This window comes from Schistocerca americana, chromosome 11 (assembly GCF_021461395.2).
Source record: "Schistocerca americana isolate TAMUIC-IGC-003095 chromosome 11, iqSchAmer2.1, whole genome shotgun sequence".
Lineage (NCBI taxonomy): Eukaryota > Metazoa > Arthropoda > Insecta > Orthoptera > Acrididae > Schistocerca > Schistocerca americana.
The window spans coordinates 194,033,260-194,061,151 of record NC_060129.1 but is presented as its reverse complement, the minus strand read 5'-3'; the positions used below and the strand labels follow the sequence as shown (position 1 = coordinate 194,061,151).

Below are 27,892 nucleotides of genomic sequence, written 5' to 3'. Positions count from 1 at the left end.
CCCTGTTTCCGAAGACGGTGACAGAACACACAGATACATCCTGTTTATAAGGGGCTCCCAAAACCGGATTTCGTAAACCGATTTCCCAATACCGCTTCTGGGTGGTCATGTAAACACTTCAAAATCGATTCTCGAAATCCGCTTCTGGTTGCGGGTTTGCAGCTCCCCATTCGATTTTCGCTCCTTGTTTACGAAACCGGTTTTGAAAAGTGCTTGGGCAGTCAGGTTGGGTCTTGTTTTTAAAAATTTTCGGATAATATTGGCGGAGTGGCTTTTTTTACAGTGAAGGATAAGTAGAAATAGGCTAGAGTTGTTTACAGCTCGTCTGACTAAAGAGATATAGCGATTGTGCTGAGTAAATCATAAAATGTAACAGCTGTCCAAGGGCCAAATATAACTGCGCTAGCAAATCCGCTTCAGACCTTGTCATGTAAACACTACAGCGAAAAACGGCTTCCGAAATTCGGTTTTCGTCTTTCGGAAGACGTGTCGCATATGAAAGTAGTGCCTGTGAGTTCTAGTACGCCATTCAAACAGTTGCATGCGGCTACTCGTCCGCTATTGGCAACAATTTATGAATGTAATCCACCGTTGCGTGCAAGCTTGAGAGATACAATGCATTTGTAATTACTGGTATTTAGAACGAATTATTAATATCTAATCGCATTCCCGTGAGGAAAGGTATATAATAAACAAAAGGTAATCATTACTCTATTTTCAGTGTCTACTGTACATTATTAATCGACAACGAGATTTTTGTTCCTAAGATCCAATGCACGAACATGTACATTTGTGTATACTGTCATACCGTCCGTCCCAAACCAAATAAAGAAAGTCTACATGGTCATAAATAAATTAAGGAACAAAATCATAAGAACAACGTAAAGTAGAAAAAAGAATGACGATCGTGCTACAGATACAACGAAATCTTTCTGCGACAAGTTCTTGCAAAAATATTTAGCTACGCAATACACTCGTTAAAATCGTCACGTGGTGATAGGGGAAGGAGATGGTTTTCTTTACCCGAATGTATTTTGCCCCATTTCGAAGGGTTTTGCTTTTTTTTCATATTTCCAATGCATTTTTCCCCTTTCGAAGGGTTTCGCTTTTCCCATGAGGTTGATGGCAAATAGTAGTGGGGCAACAATGAGGCTACAAACTAGTTTCTCCAAAGAAGTAGTTTCATCTGAAATACTGAGCAACTGAAAGCAATGTTACTGGTACCTCTTCAGAAAAGACTGACGCGCAGACACGAATAGCTTCGTTTCTCATTTCTACAAAAGTATTTTGCCGTGTCACAGCATTTGTGGATTCTTCAGCTCCGTTGCCTTTTCATCTCCATTGCCCCTCCTTCTATGTGTTTATGTTTGTAATGTAACATAGACTACGTCTACTAGTTAGTTTCATCATGTTCGTGTATGTGTGGCAGTTGTATGGATCAGTAAATTCCCTACAGTGTTAACATCTAGATATCTGCTGACCCACCAGCCAATGCTAGCAATTCAATATTGACCAGTTCTACATGACATCTGTCATCTACTTAATAAATTCGATTGTCAGTAAAGCAATTATATAGTTTTTTGCAGTATGTATTTCACCTGGATTTATTACAAAATATCTTCGGTGATGAAATACAAATTACTTGCCCCTTTTCACACTATCATTTGCATGCACATTTCAGAAAAATTTCCAATTTTTGCTTTAGTTTTGTAAATAATGGACTCAATAAGCGAAATTTTTCCTCTTCCTAACACATCTGTTCCATTTGAATGCCACTACATGAAATAGTCTCTTTATTGTGTCCAAAGACCAATGAAATACCAGTTTGTCTGTCGACTACTGTGGAATACTTCGGCACAGTTGTAGCTCTCTTCTCCATTAAGCAGAAATATTTTGTAATATCTTTTATCACAATCTTGTAGAAATTATTGAAGTGAAACTTATGTTCTTCAGTTCTTAACATCGTGGAAGCATTTCCCCAGCAGTGTGTTACTAATAAAAGATTCATCACCAGAAATTCCCCGTTTTTCTTTTTTCTTTTTTCTTTTTCTTTTTTTTTTTTTTTTTTTTTTTTTTTAGTTCTTTCACACACACCACCACCACAAATGGCAGCACACAAATAACTATATTTTCCCAGACATTTAAAATTTTCTACGCTAGTTTACTAATCATCTGATTTTTACATTTCTTATCACTTCCCTGTCGTGCAGTATGAAGTAATTACCGTTTGTTGTTATCTCAAGACACTGTGCAGGTGGAAGAATCTCTGAATTAAGTGCTGGCATTTGCAAATGTAGTCTGACAGTGAAAATAACATAATGCAGAAGTAAAAGAAAATCTTACATCATAAGTGGAGTGCAAGAAGACTGACAGTGAATGTCAATGTTATCTTGAAAGTCAACACGATAAACCATAGCTTACTGCACAATTTGTTTTCGTTATAACTAGTTTTTATTTTTCTGTGAACAATAATACATCTGTTTACTGAGCATGTTATATGGCATGTTATGCTGGTCACTGGTGGGAGGAATGATCTTATCTAAAGATTGTTTGTCAAAAAATTCGAAACTGGTGTTCAACATTTTTTATTGCATGCCTAGACATGGATAAAAAGTATGTTAAAATAAAGTCATCACAATGTCCCCAAGGTAGAAAATATTGTTTGCCCTTAACAAAATGCTACAATGTAAGTTAGCATAAAACTTTGAGTTACGGTTATGACATTAGCTCCTTGCAAAATGACATGAGGTAGTTCCTGGGAACCTTTGGGTTGGGCACAGCTTTTGAACATGTGCTACCTCTCTACATATGGCACTGGGGAGTTTAGCAAAGTAAAGACTGGGTATGCAGTTGAAGCGACAACCTCAGAACAACAGAGACACTCAACATCATTAATCTTTGTTTATAACGCACTTGTGTTTGCACGATAAATTTTGGGAATTTTGTCCCCCTCCTCACTCTTCATGCAAACAACTAAAATCTTTTACTCCCCAAACATGTTTTGACACATTTGCGTCTTCATCAGTGAGTCATTCTGCAGGATTTTATTTATCATATGAGAAATTAACATTCTACAGAATAAGGCAATGATTCCAATATATAAAAAATGTTTTAGGCCTGTTTTTTGTTTCAATAAATATTACATGAAACATGTTTAATATAAGAAAAAAACAAGTGTTCCACTAATAATTTGTTTTTGAGACCCAGGTTTCAGGTTATTAGACTATTGTCTAGCACAGGCTGTGAAGATGTTTATATGCATTGTCTAACAAAAAAAAAAAATCATCTAAATAACAAAGTGAGAGCATTCTTGATAATTTCCGTTGATGAGTAGAGGACATGAATTTCCTGAGTGAGTCTGTGAATATGGCCATCCACCATCTAGTCGGCTTAACAAATTTCCTTATTTGCAACAACATTTTCGCTGCTGCCACGATCAGATCAAAACTTAGAACTTGTAAAACAACATCCGATATCAGTGCAAATAAATTCTGTGTCTGAGCGGGATGTCAACTCGTTGTCGATGGCCCGCTTTGGCATAGACTTTATTGGTAATCACACTGAGCATTGCTTTACAAGTTCTAAGTTTAGATTTGATCACAGCAGTAACTGAAGCACTGTTATAAATTAAGAAAAACATGAAGACAACTAGACAGCTTTATTCATAAGACTGTTGTTGACTTCACTGCGGGTGTTTCACAAAACAGTATGATATGGAAAAACCTAGGTTGCATTAATAAATAATTAATGAAACAAATGTGAAACATGTGTTTTCCATACAGTAATGCTCCACCAAATAGGCATACTAAAATAAAATGGAAGAAAAAACAAACTGAATTCTCACACCTAAATAAAACATGACCCACTGATGGCGGCACTAATGTGCCAAAACACATCTTGGCAATAAAAAGATTATTTGCTTGTGTAATAGGCAGAACTACATTCCCATGTGTCTGAGAGTATGGCACCCTCAACAACACAGTCCAGAACTGGCAGTACAGGACCAAAATTACAGGTGGAGGCTACCAAACCTGTATCCACCATTGAGACCACAATGACGAAGTGACCTTTTTCCTCCACATACGAGATGCACAGCACAGGTGTCTCCGAGTGCTGTTGAAAACAGTGCTGCAAAGAAGAACCAAAGTAACGTCTCTCCCAATTGCACCGTTGCGGAGACCTGTCGCTACGGTGACAAAAGGTCGCGCTGTCGACCGCCAGACATCTCCCTCGGCGTTATTTGGAACAACATTTTTGGCTACTGCCACGACCAGATCAAAACTTAGAACTTGTAAAACAACATTCAGTGTAAGTGCAAATAAATTCTGTGTCTGAGCAGGACATCAAGTCATTGTCGATGACCCGCTTTGTCGTAGACTTTATTGATAGTCTCACTGAGCATTGCCTTCCACGTTCTAAGTTCAGATGTGATCACAGCAGTTGGTGAAACAATGTTATAAATAAAGAAATACGTTAAGCCAACTAGACAGCTTTATTCACACGACTTGTTGGCTTCAATGCGGGTGTTTCACAAAATAGCGTGATATGGAAAAACCTAGGTTGCATTAATGTATAATTAATGAAACGGGTGTGAAAAGGGTGTGTGTTTCCATACAATAATGCTCCACCAAGTAGGCTCAGTTAAAAAAAAAAAAAAAAAACTGAATTCTCACACCTAAATAAAACATGACCCACTGATGATGGCACTAATGTGCCAAAACACACCTCAGCAATAAAAAGATTACTTGCTTGTGTAATAGGCAGAACTACATTCCCAAGTGTCTGGCACCTCGAAAAACACTGACCAGATCTGGCAGTACAGAACAAAAACCACAGGTGGAGGCTACCAAACCTCTTTCCATCATTAAGGCCACAACGATGAAGTGACGTTTTTCCACATACGAGATGCACAGCGCAGGTAAATCCAAATACTGTTGATAGCACTGCTGCAAAGAAGAACCAAAGTAATGTCTCTCCCAACTGCACCTCTGCAGAGACCTGTCGCTATGGCAGCGAAAGGACGCGCCGTCGACCGCCAGACGTCTCCCTCGGTGTTGCCACAGCAGGTGGCCGTCACTGCAGAGCCAGAAATACGGTAACGCCGTGCTCGGATGTCTCTGCGGCAGTGGTGCAGAGGTGCGGCGACGCAAAACGTAGTAGAGCCGGCGTGCGCACGCTTTGCCGGTGCCGGCGGACGGAGGGGACTTACCTTGCGTGGGGCACTCGTGCTCGTCGGTGCCGTCGTCGCAGTCCCTCACCCCGTCGCAGCGCTGGGACGCCAGGATGCACCGGCTGAGGTCGCACAGGAACTCGCCGACAGCGCACTCTGCAAGGGCACAGGCAGGCCAGTCAGTGGTGAGGCTGCTCTCCGTACGAGGCGCGAACACTACGACTACACAGCTGACACAATACACGAGGCATGGCTCTGGCTGCAGCTGCCACTGATCCCCCTCAAAATCTTGAGCTCGTCTCGAGACGGTCGAGTCCGAGGTAGACAGTTGGGAACTTGGTAAAGGAGGTGGAGGAGAGGTGGTACAGTGCAGTTCGGGTCGACAGAAGCGTCCGATCCCACGCGTCGGCTTTGGCCCGTGACGTGAGGGTGTTGTCGTGTGTGACGCCGTGACGGCGCCGAGTTTGGTTTGTGAGTGTGGCACGTTTGTAGATGTCGTCGTGTTGCGGTCTGTTGTGCTCTCTGGTGGTATGTTCAGGGTTTTCGTTTGTGTGGTGTAATGGGCTCAGTTTGCTTTCGCTCATTATCCAGAACTGTTCGAGTGTCGTCTGTGTTTTGTAGTGGAATTCGTTTCAGTGGGTCGACAGAAGCGTCCGACGCCACGCGTCGGCTTTGACCCGTGACGTCATGACGGCGCGGAGTTTGGTTTGTGAGTGTGGCGTGTTTGTAGATGACGTCGTGTTGAGGTTTGTTGTGGTTTCTGGTGGTATGTTCAGGGTTTTCGTTTGTGTGGTGTAATGGGCTCAGTTTGCTTTCGCTCATTATCTAGAATTGTTCGAGTGTCGTCTGTGTTTTGTAGTGGAATTCGTTTCAGTGGGTCGACAGAAGCGTCCGATCCCAAGCGTCGGCTTTCGTTTCAGTGAGTTAACGATTTTGTGTGAAGGTTAATTAAGTGTTGTTCATTGTACATCGTATAGTAATTTCAGTAAAATTAATCAGTTGTTGTTTTTGTTCAGGAATGGATATGACGGATAAAATTAACAGTGGGCAGGTCAAGGGAAGTGTTCGATCCCAATGTGTGGCTGTGTATGTTGATATTGGTATCGGCAGATGTTTTTGAGCTATATAGGCCAAGGGAAGTGTTTGATCCTAATTTATGAAATCGGGAGCTGCTGTTGAGCTATATACGTCAAGGGAAGTGTCCGATTCCAGATGATATTGTGTTTAGTGATATTTGGGGAGCTTTGTGATGTCGGTTTTTTTGTCGTTTTGTGTGGTTTTGTATGGGGGTGGGTGTCTAAATTTGTTTGTATTTAGTTTGCCCCCACCCAAAAGCACCCCATTTCCCACGCTTGTCCCGTTAGTGTCATTAGGCTTTTTATGGAAAATGTGTGAGTTTGTTTCTCGATGTATTTTCGTCCTCATAATGTGTACGTACCGACTTTATATCCGCCATATTGGAATCGTGGTTTATGGTCGTTTCAGCCATATTTGTGACGTCATGGGTCAAAGCAGACGGGCGGGATCGGACGCTTCTGTATTTCCGTGCAGTTTTTGAGCACCAGACTGTGCCAGTATTCTAGGTTACAGCCCAGAATGGTATTGGTGGCTAGTGAGTGAGCTGTGAAAAACTCTCAGTGGACATCCATCCACTCGATGGGGACGCTAAGCTTGCAGACCCATCAGTGTGTTAGGGTCATTCAATAACTAAAGAGAAAAAAAGGTCTGGAGAAGAAACTATTAGTAGTCCAAGTTTGGTGCTTTTATGACTTTAAGTTCACATCACTGGGATGAGCCCTGATCAGCTGATGTATCAACATTGTTTTGTTTATAACCTCAAAAATACATTACAAGATAGTGTGTCCGCTCGAAACGTTCACATTAGTTGAACAACATTCTGTTATTCGTTTCCTACTCGCTGAAGGCGAGAAACCAGTGAATATATACTGTAGAATGTCTTAAAGTTTATGGTGAAGGTCATACGAATCGTGCAAATTTTTACAAGTGGGTAGAGCAGTTCAAAACTGGTCACGACTCGGTGACTGACAAACACTGTTCAGGCCGACCAGTTGCAGTTTCAACTCCCTCACTTGAAAGTCAAACTGATGACATTATTCGTGCCCACCGGCGTGTGTCTGTGGAAATGATAGTTGATAAGGTTCAAGTTATTACAGGTACGGTTCATAAAATTATCTGCAACACGATGAAGTACCGCAAAACATGTGCAAGATGGGTCCCAAAGGAGTTGATGCGGCTACATAAGGAAACGAGGTTGAGAGTGTGCACAAAGCTAAAGGAATGTTACGAAAGATAAGGTGAGCACTTCCTCAATAAAATTTTAGCTCGTGATGAACCTTGCGTTCACTATTATGAGCCAGAATCAAAAAGACAAAGCTTGGAGTCGAAGCACACCAACTCACACCAAGAAAAAACTTCAAAACCCGAGCATCAGCAGAAAAAGTCATGTTGACGGTGTTTTTGGATGCTTTTTGTGATTATGTTGAAGAGCAGTGCACAATGAACAGCCAATACTACTCGGCTCTGCTTTTAAACAAGGTGAAGCCAGCCTTGAGAGAGAGACGTCGTGGATCTCAGAGTAGAGGTGTGATTCTCCAGCAAGGCAACGCACATCCTCATCTTGCTCAACTAACCTGTGAAACTGTTGACAAAATGGGCTGCCAAGTACTGCCTCATCCCCCTTATAGTCCTGATTTACCACCTAGTGATTTCCATTTGTTTGATGCAGTTAAGGAGGCATTAAATAGGACGAGGGTTTGAGGACAAAGGACACACGAAAATGTTTGTGGGAAATTGGTTCAAACATCAAGATAAAGAGTTCTTTGCTGCTGGAATAAAAAAGCTTGTAGCCCGTTGGAACAAGTGCATAAATGTTCAAGGGGATTATGTTGAAAAGTAGAAAAAGTATTTTTTTGTAAAAATAAATGTTTTTTTCTCCAGACTAATTTGTATCTTTAATTATTGAATGACTGTCGTATAAATTAATGAAGGTACACTTTAACTGTGAAACAGGTAAATAACTTACACACATGTTTGGTACATCACTGAATGCAGTGTATCTTCAACTTTTATTTACAAATGGTCAATGTGGCTACGTTTTGCAAGACAACAAATGTCCCAGATGCTACCAGTTTCCTGCCAAATCCTAAGAATCGAATCTCTACATACGGTGGCAACTGCTCGTGTTGTCTGTTGTCACAGCCCATCAACATTTCCCAGAAGTGGAGGAATAAACACTCTGTCTTTAATGTAGCCCTCGTACAAAGAAGTCCGTTGGGGTTGAATCAGATCATCGTGGCGGCCAGCATATTTTTCCACCACATCCATTCTGGGTCGGCACATTCCTACAGAGACAACTACACGACGGTGATGTGCTGGCGTGCTGTCTTGCTGGAAAGTAAATTTTGTGCTAGTGTCCTGTTGTAATTGATGCATCAGACAATGGTCAATCATGTCCAGGTACAAAGTGCCAGTTACAGTTGACACAGCAAAAAAGGACCATAAATCTTTTTACAGCTTACAGCACAAAAAACAACTACCTTAGGAAAGTCCTGTACACGTTTGATTACCTGAAATGGTTTCTGCGCAGACTGTATCTGAACATTATGCTAGGTCACTCTACTGCAGGTACGGAAGGGGGCTTTCTCACGAGCAAAATTTTTTAAAATAATCGTATTCAGTTTGGATTTTGTTAAACATTTATACACGGAACTTAGCTCATTTTACTTTGTCACTTTCTATTAAGTCTTGCCACAGTTGCATTTCATAGGTCTGGAGTGCGAGGTGTTTCCTTAATGCCCTCCACACTGTAACACCGGGTATATTCAGTCGTAAGCTGGCACGTCTCATCGATTTACCCACACTGAGAGTGTAAGACCGTAATGAAATGGAAATGAGCGTTTGGCTTCATTGGCCGGGAGGCCCATTGCGGAGCAGGTCCGGCCGCCTCGGTGCAGGCCTTATTAAATTCGACACCACATTGGGTGACCTGCGCGCCGGATGGGGATGAAATGACGACGAAGACAACACGACACCCAGTCCCTGAGTGGAGAAAATCACCGACCCAACCGGGAATCGAACCCGGGCCCGTAGGATGGCAATCCGTCACGCTGACCACTAAGCTATCAGGGCGTACAGTGTAAGACCGTGAAACTTCTTCAACCCCTGCCAGTTACAGTTAAACGACTGCACGAATTAAGAACAGTTTGTCTTTGATGTGGTCGCACGCAATATGTAGTTCTGAATTGTATTAACAAATTTTAATTCATGAAACAGTAAACAACACTGAACACACACTGCACTGTAATATGACTCCACTATGGCTGATGAAATGACTGATACCAAGTGGGAACTTAACAGTGTTAGACAGAAATAAAACTAGAAGTTATACTGCATTCAATGCTCTATCAAACATTTCCTTACGTTATTTACCATTTTCACAATAAAAGGTTACTTTTTTATAACTAATTTATAAACAACCTGTATATCAGACTGCACGCTCGGACAGCAGAGCAATAGCTCAGAACGAATCTCTCACGAACACTAGTTATTCTGCCAGTGCTCGATCCCGAGGTGCCAATTACGAACCTGGCGGAGGAAATTTTTATCACTGACAGTTGCAAGAAGAGGAGAAGTGGTACGATGTTCTTCAAGGCCTCTAGCCAGCACGAGTGTGCTGAATTTTGTCGAAAACAGACCGCGGTGCCTCGTGAGTGAGAACGCGTACAGCTCTCGACAGACGTCCGTCCGTCAGGTGGGGGCATTAACCTCGGTGGGGCCTTTTATTGTACGAGGGAAGGCCCAAAATTCGTATCCGTATATCAGACCACACATGGTTGGACAATAGAGCAGTAGCTTCTACTAATGTATGGTGGTCGATACCGAGATAACCAGTCAAAACCTGATGAAGCTAGAATTTCTTTCCACGAGATCTGCAAGAGGTAAAGAAGTTGTACAGTACATTTCTCAATCACCAGACTGCAACAACACCCGGAGTTACATCTCAACAGGCTCGCAAGTAAGATCCGTCAACTAGATAGGGATGCTACAGTTGGCAAGCCCCACGGCGCTGCGAGAAACGGCCCGACACTTCTGTCCGTATATCGAAGCACGTGTGGTCGGACACCGGGACGACAGGCTCTTCCGAATCTCTCGTAAATGTTAGCAAGTCTGGTGCTGCTCGATCCCGAGGTGGCTAATTGAGAACGTGGTGAAGGAAAGCAGTTTCATCCACAGAGCTGCAAGAGTAGGAGGAGGCTCTCTCTCTTCTGTGCAGATCCTCACATCTGATTTACCTTTCAGTTTCATCATTTTGCCAATGAAATTACAAGGTGTACAACTTTGCTTGCGCCGTTTGCCGATAGGTGGCGACAACGGTAAGAAGCGGTCGAAAGAAACAGATTGCAGACATCAGGCAGTTAGCTTGGACCTCGGTCAACATAACCTCATTCGAACATTAGTCGATTTGTGTCTGCATCGTAAAGTTGGTCTCGATTGAAAATGTCAGTTTACGAGCCTAATTCTCATACTTTGCGGGAGGTGTTACTGTTTTGTTTGAATATGAAGGAAACAGCGGCTGAGTCTTGTCGAATGCTCTCAAGTACGTATGGTAAGGGCGCTGTTAGTGAAAGAACATTTCGTGGGTGGTTTCAGTGCTTCGAGAACTGATTTTAACATCGTAGACTGGCATAGTGGTGGAAGAGAGAATGTTTTTGAAGATGCAGAATTGGAGAAATTGCCGAGTGAAGACTCGTGTCAAACTCGAGAAGAATTGGCGCGATTAGTGGGAGTGACACAGCAAGCCATTTAAAAATGCCTCAAGGCTATGGGCACGATTCAGAAAGAGGGAACTCGGGTCCCGTGTGAGCTGAAACCGAGAGACGTTGAACGGACTTTGTGTGTTTGTGAACAGTTGCTTCAGAGGCAAAAACGGAAGGGATTTGTGCATCGCATTGTGACCGGGGATGAAAAATGGGTTCGTTACGATAACCCTAAATGTAAAAAGTCATGGAGATATACCGACTGTGCTTCCACGTCGACGGCCAAACCGAATATTCACGACTCCGAGATCGTGCTCTGCATTTGGCGGGACCAGCTCACCATCGTGTACTATGAGGCGATAAAAGCAAGTGAAACAATCACAGGTGCTCATTATCGAACGTGTGATAAACCTTTTGCATTTATCTTTTTGTCTTCTTTAAAGGCAAGGAGAAAAGATGAGCGGTAGCCCATCATAGAGTCTATGCCTACCATCAGGTATTTTTGATTTTCAGTTGTTAAAAAAGAGAGGAGATTTTCTTGTACCAGTAGGAGGAAGGAAGGATTCGCACTCAGCTAGTGAAAGAGTGAGAAGCATGCCATTTTAAGTGAGTAATTGTAGACCACCATTTTGGGGTCGATATGAATAAGTGAGGAGTATGTATTTCATATGTGCACTGTTTAGAAAATACAGTATTGTTTTATTAACAGAAAGGTCGTGTGAGTTGTTATTTCCAATAGTACGATAATCACAAGAACTAAAGTCCACCTGTGTACTTTGGAAAATTACAAAGATCCGATAAGCTCAATGGGAACACGGTCAAGACTTCAAAGGTGAACACGGTGACCAAATGTAGCATTATAAAGAAGAGTAAGCACAAATCTACAGCGGAGAAAGAAACTACTGCCTCCTGCAAAATGATATGAACTTATTTCTAGGCATAGCTCAGCTTATTGTGCTTGTCATTCATGCCGAAAAATTAATCTCATTAATTCAATACATTTTAAAAAGCCACGCATTTCAACATTTTATTATCATCCATTTCATTATTTTATTATATTATAAACGCAATTAATGCTTCTGAGCAGAGCATTAAAAGACAAACGGCCGCAATATGGTGAGAGGCACAATAAAGGGATTTTGCAGCATGACAACGCTCGACCCCAAGTTGCAAAAGAGGTCAAAACGTACTCGGAAACATTAAAATGGGAATTCCTACCCCATCCGCCGTGTTCTCCAGACATTGCTCCCTCCGACCTGTTTAGATCAATGGTGCATGGCCTGGCATGGATCACTTCAAAAGATGAACAATTTTTTCGACGTGGGATTCGTACACTGCCCGAAAGATGGGAGAAAGTAGTGGCCAGCAGTGGGAAATACTTTCAATGATACGTGAGTAACCAATTTGTTTCATTAAAGCCTCAAATGTTGGACAAAAAATGGCAGAAGCAAAGTTGTACACCTTGTATTTGTTAGCAAACTTTTGTTATCTTGTTTGTCACTCACTTTCCTCACACTAAAATGAACAAAGACTCACGATAAATATTTGATATTTGCGCCAAGGGTTAGATGAACATTTTGCACACCTCAATGTGTCTTAAGGAACGGATGTTGTTCAGTGACAAGTACTGCCTATATTCAGATGGCAGTGCTGTGTGTCTTTAGGCACAGTTCGGGGGACGTGCCCTGTCTATGCACGGAGCTGTAAAGGTATTCAGTGTTTGAGTACGGTTGGGGGAGGGGGGAAATATCCTCCGTCAGTATGGATTATAGAATTAAGTAATGAATCCCCAGGCTCACAGTTCTGCAGGCAGTTCTTGAGCTCCACGAACTCATTTCACAGTGGATCGCCCGTGTATAACAACCTAAAACTGGTGCAGTTATATGATAATGGTTGCAGTGTTGTGAGCCCTCCATTGAGGAGGCAGACGAATTTGACTCTTCTGTCGGTTTAGGATGATGTGGGTGATGGCAGAGACAAAAAAGATGGAAAACAGAAAATTTTGTAGACTGATGACAGGAAATAGTGGAAAGGAACACTCTGGAATCATCATGCACAAGACAGCACAATCAATAGTATTACTGTCCTCGTCGACTGGAAATCTGAATTCTTTTGGATTGCCATTACTGAAAAATATTTGTATAAAAAACAAAGCTGTAACAAAAGTATGAAGAGCAGATATACAAATAATGTGAAAGAAAAATTGTTTACAAAGGATATAACCCAGAGCAATTAAGACTACTCAAATTTTTTCCAGCATTCCAGTACATATTTTGGAGTTTGCGTGCTCACAGTCAAAATTCTTTGCATTCTGAGAATGACTGGGATAAAGGACTATGAATTTGAAATAGTCTTCATATCTCTCACTCCCTGAAAAAAAAAAATATGAAAGAAAAACATGTATCCTATACACGTTCAGTATATTCACTTTCATTCCTGCACTAACTTATTTTAAAGGTAACAGAATTAATTACTTTACTCCAGAAAATATGTAAACAATATTAAATGTGAATATTAGTAAGATGCAACTTCAGTCCAAATATTTTTCTGTGCCCTTGCACAAAATGATACTAAGATGTAAAAAAGAAAAGTTAAAATGCCACAAAATTAGCAATTGTTTGCATCTAACAATATTTTCTCTAGAAATTTATTTCACTCTGGTATCAACGAAAAAACATAAATAACTGATCAGTGAAATGGACTGGTTACTGTTACTTGTTCATTTCAGCTGATGCAAATAACGGTCACAGTTCGGTTGAACCTAAAATGAGTTATCTAAAGTTGCCCCTGAAATTTTTTAGTGCCTCTTAAACCGTACTGATATTCCATTCATTATCTTTTGATCTAAACTTTTCTAATTTGCTGTAACCAGCTGTTTCTTCTGTAAGTTGGTCGCTAATTGCATAAAATTTGCATTGTATGCTGCATAGTTTAGATTGAGGAAAATAATCCTTTTCTCAGAACATAAGAGGCCAAGTTTTTGCACAGTACTTCCTTGATGAGACTAAAATTACGGAGGACTGCAGATGAAGCAAATAGGTCCTTTTAAATGATTAGCACTTAGAAAATGTCAGTTATTTCATACTCTTCCCACCAGTGTCTAAATTACAAGCACAGTGAGTATTTTGACATATAACATGGTAATACGGAGTGTGAATATCCTGGTAAACTTATGGTAATCCATCTGTGTCGGGCAGTACCAGTCGGTTCTGGCTCTGGAGCAGCTGTCGACGTTGTGGTGGTGGTCGACTGTCCGGGGCAGTCCCTCTCGTCGGATCCGTCGCGGCAGTCTTCGGTGCCGTCGCACCGCTGCACGGCGCAGATGTAGCGCGAGTTGTCTGCGCAGCGCACCTTGTCGTCGGCACGACACTCGTCCTCGAACGTCGGCGGAGGCGTCGGCAAAATAGCTCCCGATCCACGGGCGAGGCTGTCGGACTCCGGCGGCTCCGGGGCGCGCTGAGTTACCGGTTCGGGCTCGGTCGGGGGGACGGGAGGTGTCGGGGCAGGAGTTGTTGTGGTTGTGGTTGTTGTGGTGGTGGTGGTTGTGCTAGTGGTAGTCGTATCGGCATACACAGGCGGGCTACGGGACACTGGCACTGTTTTGTACAGACGGATTGATAGAGGTGTCGCCAGGGTGTGAGGATGCGTCGGTTGTCCGTGCGGTTAATATATTCCATAACAAGGAAAGTGGAAAAAAGTTGAAAGTTTGAGATGTAAATTGAAGAATAAAATTGTGTGAAAATGAGGACAATATAGTTAATAAGATACAGATCCAGTGGAACATATCAAATGAGTTTGAGAGGAAAACAGTTGACAGGAGACACATCCATGAGCAATAAGGTGAAGAAATATGTTGATGCAAAAATGAAATAGAAATGACATTAAAGATTGTATGAAATAAACACAGAAATATCAAATGTGAATTTGAAAGTATGTGGCATTTAGATTGAAATAGGAAAGCATTTTACATGTGTAACATGTACAGATATCCATATATAACAGCAATTGTCAGCAACAATGAAATTTGAAATAAATTGTTTTTATGGATATTTACAGAGCAGCATTGTAGACCAAAATAGTTAGAAAAAAGAAGTACAAACAATAATGGCCATTAAACCAGTGTGTGAAAATTAGGAAGTTATGAAACAAATTAAATTTTAATTTGGTTATGATAATAGAATGGATGGTGTAGACATTAATAACAATTACAGTAACATATGACAGTTGATGGAAAGATATAGATTGGTTTAAGAAAATAAAAATAGTACCATTGTTGTGCAATGATCAAGATAACAGATGATAGGTAGGAATCGAAAGTGCATGAAAGCAGGAAGAGATCCAGTATGTAACAACAACAAAAAATTGTTAATTTTCATGCAGATACCCAAAAAAAGAAACACATTGGATAGCATGATGTAATTGGATGAGGATAGGTCACAAGGAGATGGAAGATAGGAGGGAAAGAGAGAAGGGTGATACAGCATTAAGAAACAGCTCACTAAACCCAAAATGTAGAACAAAAACATAACATTCACAAAAAACAAACACAGAACACGATACAAATGCAGCAAAGCACAGCCTGGTAAGTTTGTTAGTGATGAGTTAAGCAGATTTAGGAAAGGATACAAAGCACTGTCACCCACACAACATGCCCATTTCCAGAACAACCACTTACAAAACAATTACAGACTGTTATCAGGCAACACACCAACCACAACATTTCACAAGTTTGTGTTACTGATATCAGTGTCGACTCTAACAACAAACACTGTCATTCACAAATTACATATGCAGTTCAGACAACCAACTGGTTGTTTCATACATACAGTAAACCTGAGTTAGGAACCATCACCAAGATAAACTAGAATTAAAATTTAGTACAAACAATAAGTATAACAATCAAAGTTTTCTGGTACAGACTCTTTCATTTTGCACAATTTTTCTCTTACTTTCATTTCAGACTCTATTAATTTTGTAGCCTTTATGGGAAACTTATCATCATTTTCACGTAAGTCACTGGGGAAATTTGCCGGATTTTCACAGTGTGTCCTCTACATAGACGTCCACCAATTTTGGTCATGCTCTGTGGAGAATATTCAGAGGGGTACAAAAAAATGTATGCACTGTTTAAAAGTCCATAACTGGCAAACTAATTGACGGAGTTGTCTCATCTTTGGTAGTGTAATAGTTTGTAGTTCCGGCAATCAGCACACAAGCGTTGTATTGTGTTTTTTTTGTTTTGTTTTGTCAGATGACAGTCGCCAGATAGTCAGTGTTTTGTTCTTAGTTGCACCTAGTTACTCGAGTAAACATGGCTGGCACAAGGCTTACATTCGATGAAAGGAAGTCAGTTTTGAAGTGGCATTTTAAGTACGAAAACATTAATGAGGTTCAACGGCAATGGCGAAATAAGTATCAAACAGAGCCACCGACACGTTTAATGATTCGTCGCATTTGAGACATATTTGAAGCCGAAGGCTGTGTTAAAGATGTACACAAACAACGATCTGGACGACCTGTAACAGTAACAAGTCCAGCTAACTCCCGTCATGTGTTACAACAGTTCACTCGCTCGCCACAGAAGTCTGTGAGACAGTGTGCCCGTGAGACTGGAGTGAGTCGCTCAAGTGTTCAGCGAATTTTGAAGACAGCAAAGTGGAAGTGCTACATCCCACGATTGCTATGCGCAATGAACGAGGACGACCCAGGTCGTAGAATGGAGTACTGCGAGTGGTTTACTAATATGATGCGCAACGATGAAGAGTTTGCAGAGACGATTGTGTGGTCTGATGAGGCACTGTTCAAACTCAGTGGTACAGTAAATTGGCACAATTGCATCTACTGGGACGCCGAAAATCTTAACGTCCGTGTAGACAAAGCCGTGAATTTGCCAGGAGTAAATGTGTGGTGTGGGTTGTCTTACCGGGGCTCAATTGGGTCATTCTTCTTTGACGGCACAGTTACCGGTGAGGTGTACCTTCAGAAGCTTTAGACATCCATTTTACTTGCCATCTGACACTTGTATGGAGACGGAAGAGTTTCGTTTCAACAAGATGGTGGTCCAGCCCACTACCAAAATCGTGTTAGGGGGTGTCTTGACGAAAATCTACCAGGAAGATGGATAGGCCGTAGAGGTGCTGTGGAGTATCCACCACGTTCCCCAGACCTAACTGCTCTGGACGTTTACCTGTGGGGAACACTAAAGGATGTCGTTTATCGACAAACGCCACGCGCATTGGATGAACTTCGAGGATCCATGTGCAAATACCCATCTGAACACGTTGCAGTCAGTAGTTTGTGCTGCAGTTCGGTGGCATTGTTTGTGTGTGGATGTTAATGGGGACCAGCTAGAGTGATATCCTTAAGTTGTACTTTAAGCTACACTTTCACCAAAAATGAGACAACTCCGTCAATTAGTTTGCAAGTTACGGACTTTTAAACAGTGGGTGCATTTTTTGGGACCCCTCTGTATATGTATAGAGTATCTCTCCTAAGAGTCATCAGGTGCATCTTCACTGGTGTTTCCACAGATATCTGCAATTTCGTGTCTGTAGCGTGTATATCGAGCCAGTCCAAACAGACACTACTCGCCAAAACTTCTACGCGGCACCCGGTATCTACAGAAAGCATCGGTTTGTTTTCCTTTACAAACAAAATTATATTTAAAATGGAACTTCCCGTGCCCATTTGACAGAGCGGTCGCACGTTACTGTAGTCCAATATTTGTTTGATCAATTGTGTTAAGTGGGACAGTGAAATAGGAAGAATAATGAGTAATACAGCAGTGACCGAATAGCACTGCTGCGTGGGGGTAGCAGTGGCCACGCTTCCTGTCCTACTGCCCCTATTAATACGTGTCGATTAAACAACTATTGCACCTGAGTAATGAGGAGGCTGCTCTATTGAACAGGCATGTGAAATTCCACTTTTGAAATAATTTTGTTTGTAAAGAAAAACAAATCAGTACTTTCTGTCGACACTGGTCTTTGCATGAAAGACATGACAAGCATTATTTGTTTGGGCAGACTCCAACTACCCATTGCAAATCAAAATTAGAGATATCTGCCAAAGTACCAGAGAAAGTGTGTGTATGAATTGCGAACATGCGAGTGTGACATGAATACATGAATATTTTGTGAAGTTTTTAACATATATATATAATAGAGGGAAACATTCCATGTCGGAAAAATATACCTAAAAACAAAGATGATGTGACTTACCAAACGAAAGTGCTGGCAGGTCGATAGACACACAAACAAACACAAACATACACACAAAATTCAAGCTTTCGCAACAAATGGTTGCTTCATCAGGAAAGAGGGAATGAGAGGGAAATACGAAAGGATGTGGGTTTTAAGGGAGAGGGTAAGGAGTCATTCCAATCCCGGGAGCGGAAAGACTTACCTTCGGGGGAAAAAAGGACAGGTATACACTCACACACACACACATACACACATATCCATCCGTACATACACAGACACAAGCAGACATTTGTAAAGGCAAAGAGTTTGGGCAGAGATGTCAGTCGAGGCGGAAGTACAGAGGCAAAGATGTTGTCAAAAGACAGGTGAGGTATGAGCGGCGGCAACTTGAAATTAGCGAAGGTTGAGGCCTGGCGGATAACGAGAAGAGAGGATATACTGAAGGGCAAGTTCCCATCTCCGGAGTTCGGATAGGTTGGTGTTAGTGGGAAGTATCCAGATAACCCGGACGGTGTAACACTGTGCCGAGATGTGCTGGCCGTGCACCGAGGCATGTTTAGTCACAGGGTGATCCTCATTACCGACAAACACTGTCTGCCTGTGTCCATTCGTGCGAATGGACAGTTTGTTGCTGGTCATTCCCACATAGAATGCGTCACAGTGTAGGCAGGTCAGTTGGTAGATCATGTGGGTGCTTTCACATGTGGCTCTGCCTTTGATCGTGTACACCTTCCGGGTTACAGGACTGGAGTAGGTGGTGGTGGGAGGGTGCACGGGACAGGTTTTACACTGGGGGCGGTTACAAGGGTAGGAGCCAGAGGGTAGGGAAGGTGGTTTGGGGGTTTCATACAGATGAACTAAGAGGTTACGAAGGTTAGGTGGACGGCGGAAAGACACTCAAGGTGGAGTGGGGAGGATTTCGTGAAGGATGGATGTCATTTCAGGGCAGGATTTGAGGAAGTCGTATCCTTGCTGGAGAGCCAGATTCAGAGTCTGATCCAGTCCCGAAAAGTATCCTGTCACAAGTGGGGCACTTTTGTGGATCTACTGTGTGAGTTCTGGGTTTGAGGGGACGAGGAAGTGGCTCTGGTTATTTGCTTCTGTACCAGGTCGGGAGGGTAGTTGCGGGATGCAAAAGCTGTTTCTAGGTTGTCGGTGTAATGGTTCAGGGATTCAGGACTGGAGCAGATTCATTTCCCACGAAGACCTAGGCTGTAGGGAAGGGACCGTTTGATGTGGAATGGGTGGCAGCTATCATAATGGAGGTACTGTTGCTTGTTGGTGGGTTTGATGTGGACGGACGTGTGAAGCTGGCCATTGGACAGGTGGAGGTCAACGTCCAGGAAAGTGGCATGGGATTTGGAGTAGGACCAGGTGAATCTGATGGAACCAAAGGAGTTGAAGTTGGAGAGGAAATTCTGGAGTTCTTCTTCACTGTGAGTCCAGATCATGAAGATGTCATCAATAAATCTGTACCAAACTTTGGGTTGGCAGGCCTGGGTAACCAAGAAGGCTTCCTCTAAGTGACCCATGAATAGGTTGGCGTACGAGGGGGCCATCCTGGTACCCGTGGCTGTTCCCTTTAATTGTTGGTATGTTTGCCCTTCGAAAGTGAAGAAGTTGTGAGTCAGCATGAAGCTGGCTAAGGTAATGAGGAAAGAGGTTTTAGGTAGGGCGGCAGGTGATCGGCGTGAAAGGAAGTGCTCCATCACAGCGAGGCCCTGGACGTGCGGAATATTTGTGTATAAGGAAGTGGCATCAATGGTTACAAGGATGGTTTCCGGGGGTAACAGATTGGGTAAGGATTCCAGGCATTCGAGAAAGTGGTTGGTGTCTTTGATGAAGGAGGGAGACTGCATGTAATGGGTTGAAGGTGTTGATCTACGTAGGCAGAGATACGTTCTGTGGCGGCTCGGTAACCAGCTACAATGGGGCAGCCGGGATGATTGGGTTTGTGAATTTTAGGAAGAAGGTGGAAGGTAGGGTGCGGGGTGTCGGTGGGGTCAGGAGGTTGATGGAGTCAGGTGAAAGGTTTTGTAGGGGGCCTAAGGTACTGAGGATTCCTGGAAGCTCCGCCTGGACATCAGGAATGGGATTACCTTGGCAAACTTTGTATGTGGTGTTGTCTGAAAGCTGACGCAGTCCCTCAGCCACATATTCCCGACGATCAAGTACCACGGTCGTGGAACCCTTGTCCGCTGGAAGAATGACGGTGGATCGGTCAGCCTTCAGATCACGGATAGGCTGGGCTTCAGCAGTGGTGATGTTGGGAGTAGGGTTAAGGTTTTTTAAGAAGGATTGAGAGGCAAGGTTGGAAGTCAGAAATTCCTGGAAGGTTTGGAGAGGGTGATTTTGATGAAGAAATCCTGCCCTGAAATGACATCCATCCTTCACGAAATCCTCCCCACTCCACCTAGAGTGTCTTTCCGCCGTCCACCTAACCTTCGTAACCTCTTAGTTCATCCCTATGAAATCCCCAAACCACCTTCCCTACCCTCTGGCTCCTATCGTTGTAACCACCCCCGGTGTAAAACCTGTCCCGTGCACCCTCCCACCACCACCTACTCCAGTCCTGTAACCCGGAAGGTGTACACGATCAAAGGCAGAGCCACATGTGAAAGCACCCACGTGATTTACCAACTGACCTGCCTACACTGTGACGCATTCTATGTGGGAATGACCAGCAACAAACTGTCCATTCACATGAATGGACACAGGCAGACAGTGTTTGTTGGTAATGAGGATCACCCTGTGGCTAAACTTGCCTTGGTGCACGGCCAGCACATCTCGGCACAGTGTTACACCGTCCGGGTTATCTGGATACTTCCCACTAACACCGACCTGTCAGAACTCCGGAGATGGGAACTTGCCCTTCAGTATATCCTCTCTTCTCATTATCCGCCAGGCCTCAACCTCCGCTAATTTCAAGTTGCCGCCGCTCATACCTCACCTGTCTTTCGACAACATCTTTGCCTCTGTACTTCCGCCTCGACTGACATCTCTGCCCAAACTCTTTGCCTTTACAAATGTCTGCTTGTGTCTGTGTACATGCAGATGGATATGTTTGTGTGTGTGTGTGTGTGTGTGTGTGTGTGTGTGTGTGTGTGTGTGCGCGAGTGTATACTTGTCCTTTTTTCCCCCTAAGGTAAGTCTTTCCGCTCCCGGGATTGGAATGACTCCTTACCCTCTCCCTTAAAACCCACATCCTTTCATCTTTCCCTCTCCTTCCCTCTTTCCTGATGAAGCAACCGTTGGTTGCGAAACCTTGAATTTTGGGCGTATGTTTGTGTGTCTATCAACCTGCCAGCACTTTCGTTTGGTAAGTCACATAATCTTTGTTTTTTTTTTTTTTTTTTGAACTTTAGTGGCAACTATTTATTTACAGCTCATACGAAACAGATACATGTTTCAAAGTTTTACTGACCTTCAAAATAGTCACCAGCATTGCGTATAGCCCATTGCTGGTGAAGTTGTAGGATACTCTTAGCAGTGCCAGTTGTGTTGACAGTTCGAGTGGCGCGGTCTATTGCCAGACGAATTTGTAGCAGTTTTGAAGCGAATGCCGTGAAGTGTTTCCTCCAGTTTAGAAAAATCGAGTTGAACTCGTGAGGGCTTAAGTCAGGGGAGTGCAGTAGGTGATATAGCACTTAGCACCCCCCTCAGCCAAACAAATCAGTAACAGCTTGCACTGTACGTGCTTGAGCATTGTCCTGCAAAATGATGGTCAGGTCTTGCAGAAAGAGTCATCACTTCTGTTTCTAAGCTGGTCGTAGGTTGTGTTCCAAAACAAACGCATAGAGACAGAAGTGATGATTCTTTCTGCAAGACCTGACCATCATTTTGCACGTACAGTGCAAGATGTTAGTAGATTTGTTTGCCTAATGGGGTTGCTAAGTGCTATATCACCTACTGCACTCCCCTGACTTAAGCCCTCATGAGTTCAACTCGATACCTAAACTGAAGGAAACACTTCACGGCATTCGCTTCAGAACTGCTACAAATTCGTCAGGCAATAGACCGCGCTGCTGCAACAGTCAACACAACTGGCACTGCTGAGAGTATCCTATGACTTCCACATCGCTGGCAACGGGTTATGCACAATGCTGGTGACTACTGACTACTTTGAAGGTCAGGAAAACTTTGAAACACGTATTTATTTCATATAAAATCTCAGAAATAAAGTTTGGAGTCGACATGCAGTAAAACCTGTATCTATCGTACACTGAAGTGCCAAAGAAACTGGTATAGCCATGCGTATTCAAACACAGAGATAAGTAACAGGCAGAATACGACACTGGGGTCAGCAATGTCTATATAAGACAACAAGTTTCTGGTGTCATTGTTAGATCAGTTACTGCTGCTGCAATGGCAGGTTATCAACATTTAAGTGAGTCTGAACGTGGTATTATAGTTGGCACACAACCTAAGGGACACAGGATCTCCAAGGTAGCAATGAAGTGGGGATTTTCTCATACGACCATTTCACAAGTGTACCACGCATATCAGGAACCCAGTAAAACATCAAATTTAAGACATTGCTGCAGATGGAAAAAGATCCTGCAAGAACGGGGTCGACGATGACAGAAGAGAATCGTTCGAGGTGACAGAAGTGGAACCCTTCCGCAAATTGCTGCAGATTTCAGTACTGGGCCATCGGTGAGTGTCAGTGTGCGAACCATTCGATGGAACATCATCAATTTGAGCTTCCGGAGCTGAAGGACCACTCATTTACCCTCGACGATTGCTTGACCCAAAGCTTTACGGCTCGCCTGGGACCGTCAACACCGACATTGGACTTTGATGACTGGAAACATGATGCTCGGTCGGACAAGTCTCGCATCAAATTGTATCGAGCGGATGGACGTGTACGGGTATGGAGACAACCTCGTAAATCCGTGGACCCTGCATGTCAGCAGCGGACTGTTCGAGCTGGTGGAGGCTCTGTGATGATGTGGGGCGTGTGCAGTTGGACTGATATTGGACCCCTGACACATCTAGATAGGTGACACATACATAAGCGTCCTGTCTGATTACCTGCATCCATTCCTGTGCATTGTGCATTCTGACAGACTCGGGCAATTCCAGCAGGACAATGCAACACCTCACACGTCCAGAATTACTACAGAGTGGCTACAGGAACACTCTTCTGAGTTTAAACACTCCCACTGGTGACCGAACTCCCCAGACATGAACATTATTGTGCATATCTGGGATGCCTTGCAACATGCTGTTCAGAAGAGATCTCCACCCCCTCATGCTCTTACGGATTTATGGACACCCCTGCAGGATTCACGGTGTCAGTTCCCTCCAGCACTGCTCCAGACATTAGTCGAGTCCGTGCCACGTCGTGTTGCAGCACCTCTGCATGCTTGCAAGGGCCCTACAGGATATTAAGCAGGTGTACCAGTTTCTTCGATTCTTCAGTGTATGTCCACTTTGCCTCAGCTTTTATGCAAACTTTGATTCAGATGAAGTTTGTCAGCAACATCATCATAAAAAACCATGAGTTTCTAACATCCATTGTGATACAGGATTACCTAGTGGGCAAATTTCGAGATGACTATAGATTTCATGATCTTGCTTGTAGCTTTGTTGACAGTGGGGGTTTCTCTATAAATACTCTTACTGTTGAAAATTGAACAAAGAGGAAATGATTTCAGATGTTTTGACTTCAAAAGCACTAAGTTCATGCACAAACTAACAGCAGCCTATTGTTTATTTTTTCTGGATTGATATAAACTTGAATTAAAAATTACTGTCCATGAAATAGAGTATTAATATTTCAACTCAAACACTGTCATTAAAATGTACATGTTTGCATGGTTTAGCTGGCCATTTCTTGCAGAGCCATTAGTCAACTGACACAGACTGGTTAATTGAATTATATCATTATCAATCCACGGAAGTTCAAAAACACTTTGTTACGCATGCTTGTTAAGTTGAACAAGTGGGTGCAGAATGTGGGGACAACATCTAGTTATCACACAGGCATCATACAAATACACCTTTCTAAATGCAGAAGTAGTTGAAACAAAATTATTAAACATTGTTTTATTGAGTAAATATCATTTAAAAAACTATTACAATTGGAAAAATCTGGTCCCATTTCAGTATTTCTGACTGAAATTTTGCTGCAGCTTAGAAACTAAAGCCTCTAACAATAGCTCTCTAATGAAAATTAAGAGATTGGCTATATGCTATCTGCTCTGATTTACGTGATTCAAGAGAAGCTACTATAAAATCTGTCAGACAGAAAATCAGTTAGAAAAGTACAATTAAGTAGAAGAAAATACCTCATTGTTGTTTTGTTTCTCTCTCTGAGATGAGACATGACAGAAAAACTAAGTCATAAACACAATTTTCCTCTACTGCCATATCTCTCCTATAATAATCCCACTTCTGATAAACAACTGATTTGTGAATTGTCATTTTTATGTTCACACCATGTCTGAAACTGATTGACATCAATTTCTGTGGAAAAAAAAAATTCATGTTTACTACAACAGTTAATTATTGCAGCTTCCATTACCACTGACTGAAGTAATGTAATTTAATTTTAGATATTAAGTGTTGGGACATCATATCACAAAATCACCCAAAACTCAAAATATAAGACGAAAATATCACCCTAATGGGGAAAATTCAATACTTGAAATAGGCTAACTGATCATAGAAAAAGTTTTATGTTGATATTACAGTATTTTTTGATTATTGCTCTCAAACTAGAATAGCATACACAGGAAAACAATGTTTAATAATTTGAATCAACTAGTCCTTAATTTCCATTGTCACTATAAGATAATATTATGAGTAAGTTGTTCTTCACATTCTTCATGCTTCTGGTATTGTTTACTTTCGATCATATGCGTTTTTTGACCATGTATAAGTCTGACAAGTTGTTACTGTTCTCTCTCACACCATGCACATGGAAACAAACACAAAGAGAGGAGTTTGGTGGGACTTAGAGCCTTTTGATTGGTTAAATTAGTTTTAACAGGGCTTGACGGAGATGGATGTTTTCTCTCAGGTCTGAGGATTTACACTATTACTTATTGTTAACCAAACATGTAACACGGATTTTGTAAGTTTGTTACCTAGGATAGAAGACTTTGATATATCATCATTTGCAATTGAATTCGAGGAACTGCTTTCAATTTGAATTAAAGTATTGATATTAAAATACAGCAATTCTGAAAAACGACATCAAAGTCTTCATAACATCACATGACAATCATTCTTTTTATGTTAATCACAAGAGGACAATAAAGAACTTTTATAAACGTTATACATAGGATTCTCTGTTTTTAAATGTGTACAGCACTATTTAAAATGTTAATTTTAAGTTATACAGATAACAGGTATAGTTATTTAACGATTAATATTATTCACAGTTGGAGTAACAACTAAATTGCAGCAACATGTCTCAAGATGTCTTTGCAACTGATGTTGCATTTGTAGTATTTCATTTCAATATGCACTAACACATAAATTCATTCAGTTCATTACAATGTTGTACAAAAGAGTTAATATTTAATTTGTAAGTATATACATGGCTAATATCGATTTATTTAAGCTGTTAATTTGCAGGAACATATTTACACAAATAATGCAACAGAAAACACTAAACTTTAATGGCAGATATATTTTATATCTAGTTAGCCAAATTGAAAGTACAACAAATACCATCACCATTGATCTTCTACAACTAATTACCACATATCTGAATTTACTTAAGATACTGAAACTGAGATTGATAAAACGATCACCAGATAAATCTCTACATTAGCAAGAAAATTGCTGATATTATTTCTATTCTACAGCAGCACAGTCTCATGTACAAGGAATGAGAACCAAAACCAGTGCAATAGTTTCTCAGTTGTAAAACTACTGATAGAACTGAAACAGTTAATACAGATTTATTTTGCACTGAAGCACACACTTTGCTGTGCATGAAAGCAGACAGAGTATGGAAATTACATATCATCTGAAAATTGCTATTGTTCATTTTGTTTCAGAAATGAATAAATATCAAAATCAAATTTACTTCATAGTAAATGCCAAACACAATGTGAAATTATAATTTTTTAGATACTGAAAAGCTAATCTCAGAAAATTCATCAAAAAATATGGTTTTTGCTATTATGAATGTTTGCTATTATTGTGCTAAATTTTCTCATATAAATAGGCAGAAAACATATTTGAAGTCAGAATTCATTGTATATCTGAACTGAGTTTATACAACATTTTGATTTCGACACACATGAGCAAGGACTGAAAACAGCAGTTCTACTCACTTCACTGGTTTGGATAAATTCTTTCATAGTAATCAAATACAGTCTCGATAAAACTGGAACGATAAAAATATTGGTGCTCAACTTTATGTGATAATCTGGCTTTCTCTATTCAGTTGTTTTCTCTTACATATATGACAACCTTCCCCTACAATACTGTGTCATGAGTAACCACACATCTATGTAGCAAAGCATATTTTAAAAATGCAGTTATGATGCCTTATGTTGAAACAATACTGTAAGACTATAACTATGGAGTGTACATATCTAGTGTAAACAAAATTAATAATTCATAAAAGAAATTATCAGGACTTGAAATAGTTTTGCCTTTGCCTTTGCTTCTGCATAAACAGATCATTATTTGGAATGAATTTCTCACACTGTAGCGGAGTGTGCACTGATATGAAACTTCCTGGTTGACTAAAACTGTGATGGTTTGGGACTCAAAACTTGGATCGTTGTCTTTTGCAAAACTTGTGACCTGCCCTCACAGCCTTAGTTCTGTCAGACCTCACCACCTGCCTTATTTAAATGTTTAAATTTATTTAAATAAAAATCAGATCTTGATGTGCCACATTTTTTAAATGAAACTAAACAATATAAAATAATTTCTTCTCGACCCCTAAAAATAGCACTGAAAAATCTGACGATGTATTTTTAATAGCTATGAAACTACTTATAAGATTTAAAACAAGAAACAAAGGGTGCATGCAACAGACAATAGTAAAGAGGTGAACTAATCATGCACCAATTGTGTACTGCATGTGTCCACATTCTTCATTTTAAATCTTACAAGTATTTTCATAGCTATTAAAAATTCACATCACAAATTTTCAGGATTATCTGTATGGAGTTACGTATCTTTATGGGACTAGGAGACATTATTTCCTTTCAGTCTTATTTAACAACATGGTATATTAAAAACTGATTTTTATTTAAGTAATTATATTCTGTATTTTCGTCTTGTGTGTGTGTGAAATCTTTCAACTGGTTTCAAATGTTTTCATGAGATTAGAAAGGAGATGTGGTAAATTTTAGGTTTATTTTAATATCTCCTCTTGGTGAGTCAACAGGTGTGTGTGCGTGTGTTTGTAGAAGAGAAGAAGAAGGTAAAAGAGATAGATTTGAGCTCACATTGAGATTTGCCATCAATCATTCTCACAAACCATTCGTGATTGGAACAGGAGAAACAGGCAATGCCAGTGATACACAAAGTATCCTCTGCTACACACCAGACAAGAAAGTGAGTTAGTACTGCACTATCATGTAGTTCTGGGATATGCTGGAAATTACATGAATCTAGTTCACTGAGAAGCTAGTTTAAAATCAATTGCAATATTTGTACCAAACAGATGGGCAAGAAAGTTACCGAATACAAATATATTAAGAAATAAAAAGATTATTGACTACTCAATATTTCAGTCAAGCATCTTTCACTGTGGTACAGCTTTT

At 41.3% G+C, this 27,892-nt stretch overlaps 1 protein-coding gene across 1 annotated transcript in view; it reads right to left on the bottom strand.

Annotated features, from left to right (window-relative positions):
- Window positions 1-27,892, bottom strand: part of LOC124553582 (basement membrane-specific heparan sulfate proteoglycan core protein) — a 799,417-nt gene that overhangs the window by 743,314 nt on the left and 28,211 nt on the right. Inside the window, exons 5-6 of the mRNA XM_047127431.1 lie at window positions 14,148-14,543; window positions 5,210-5,326 (exon numbers count right to left, since the gene is read on the bottom strand). Coding sequence (XP_046983387.1) covers window positions 5,210-5,326; window positions 14,148-14,543 — 513 coding nt within the window. The remainder of the gene's footprint in view (window positions 1-5,209; window positions 5,327-14,147; window positions 14,544-27,892) is intronic.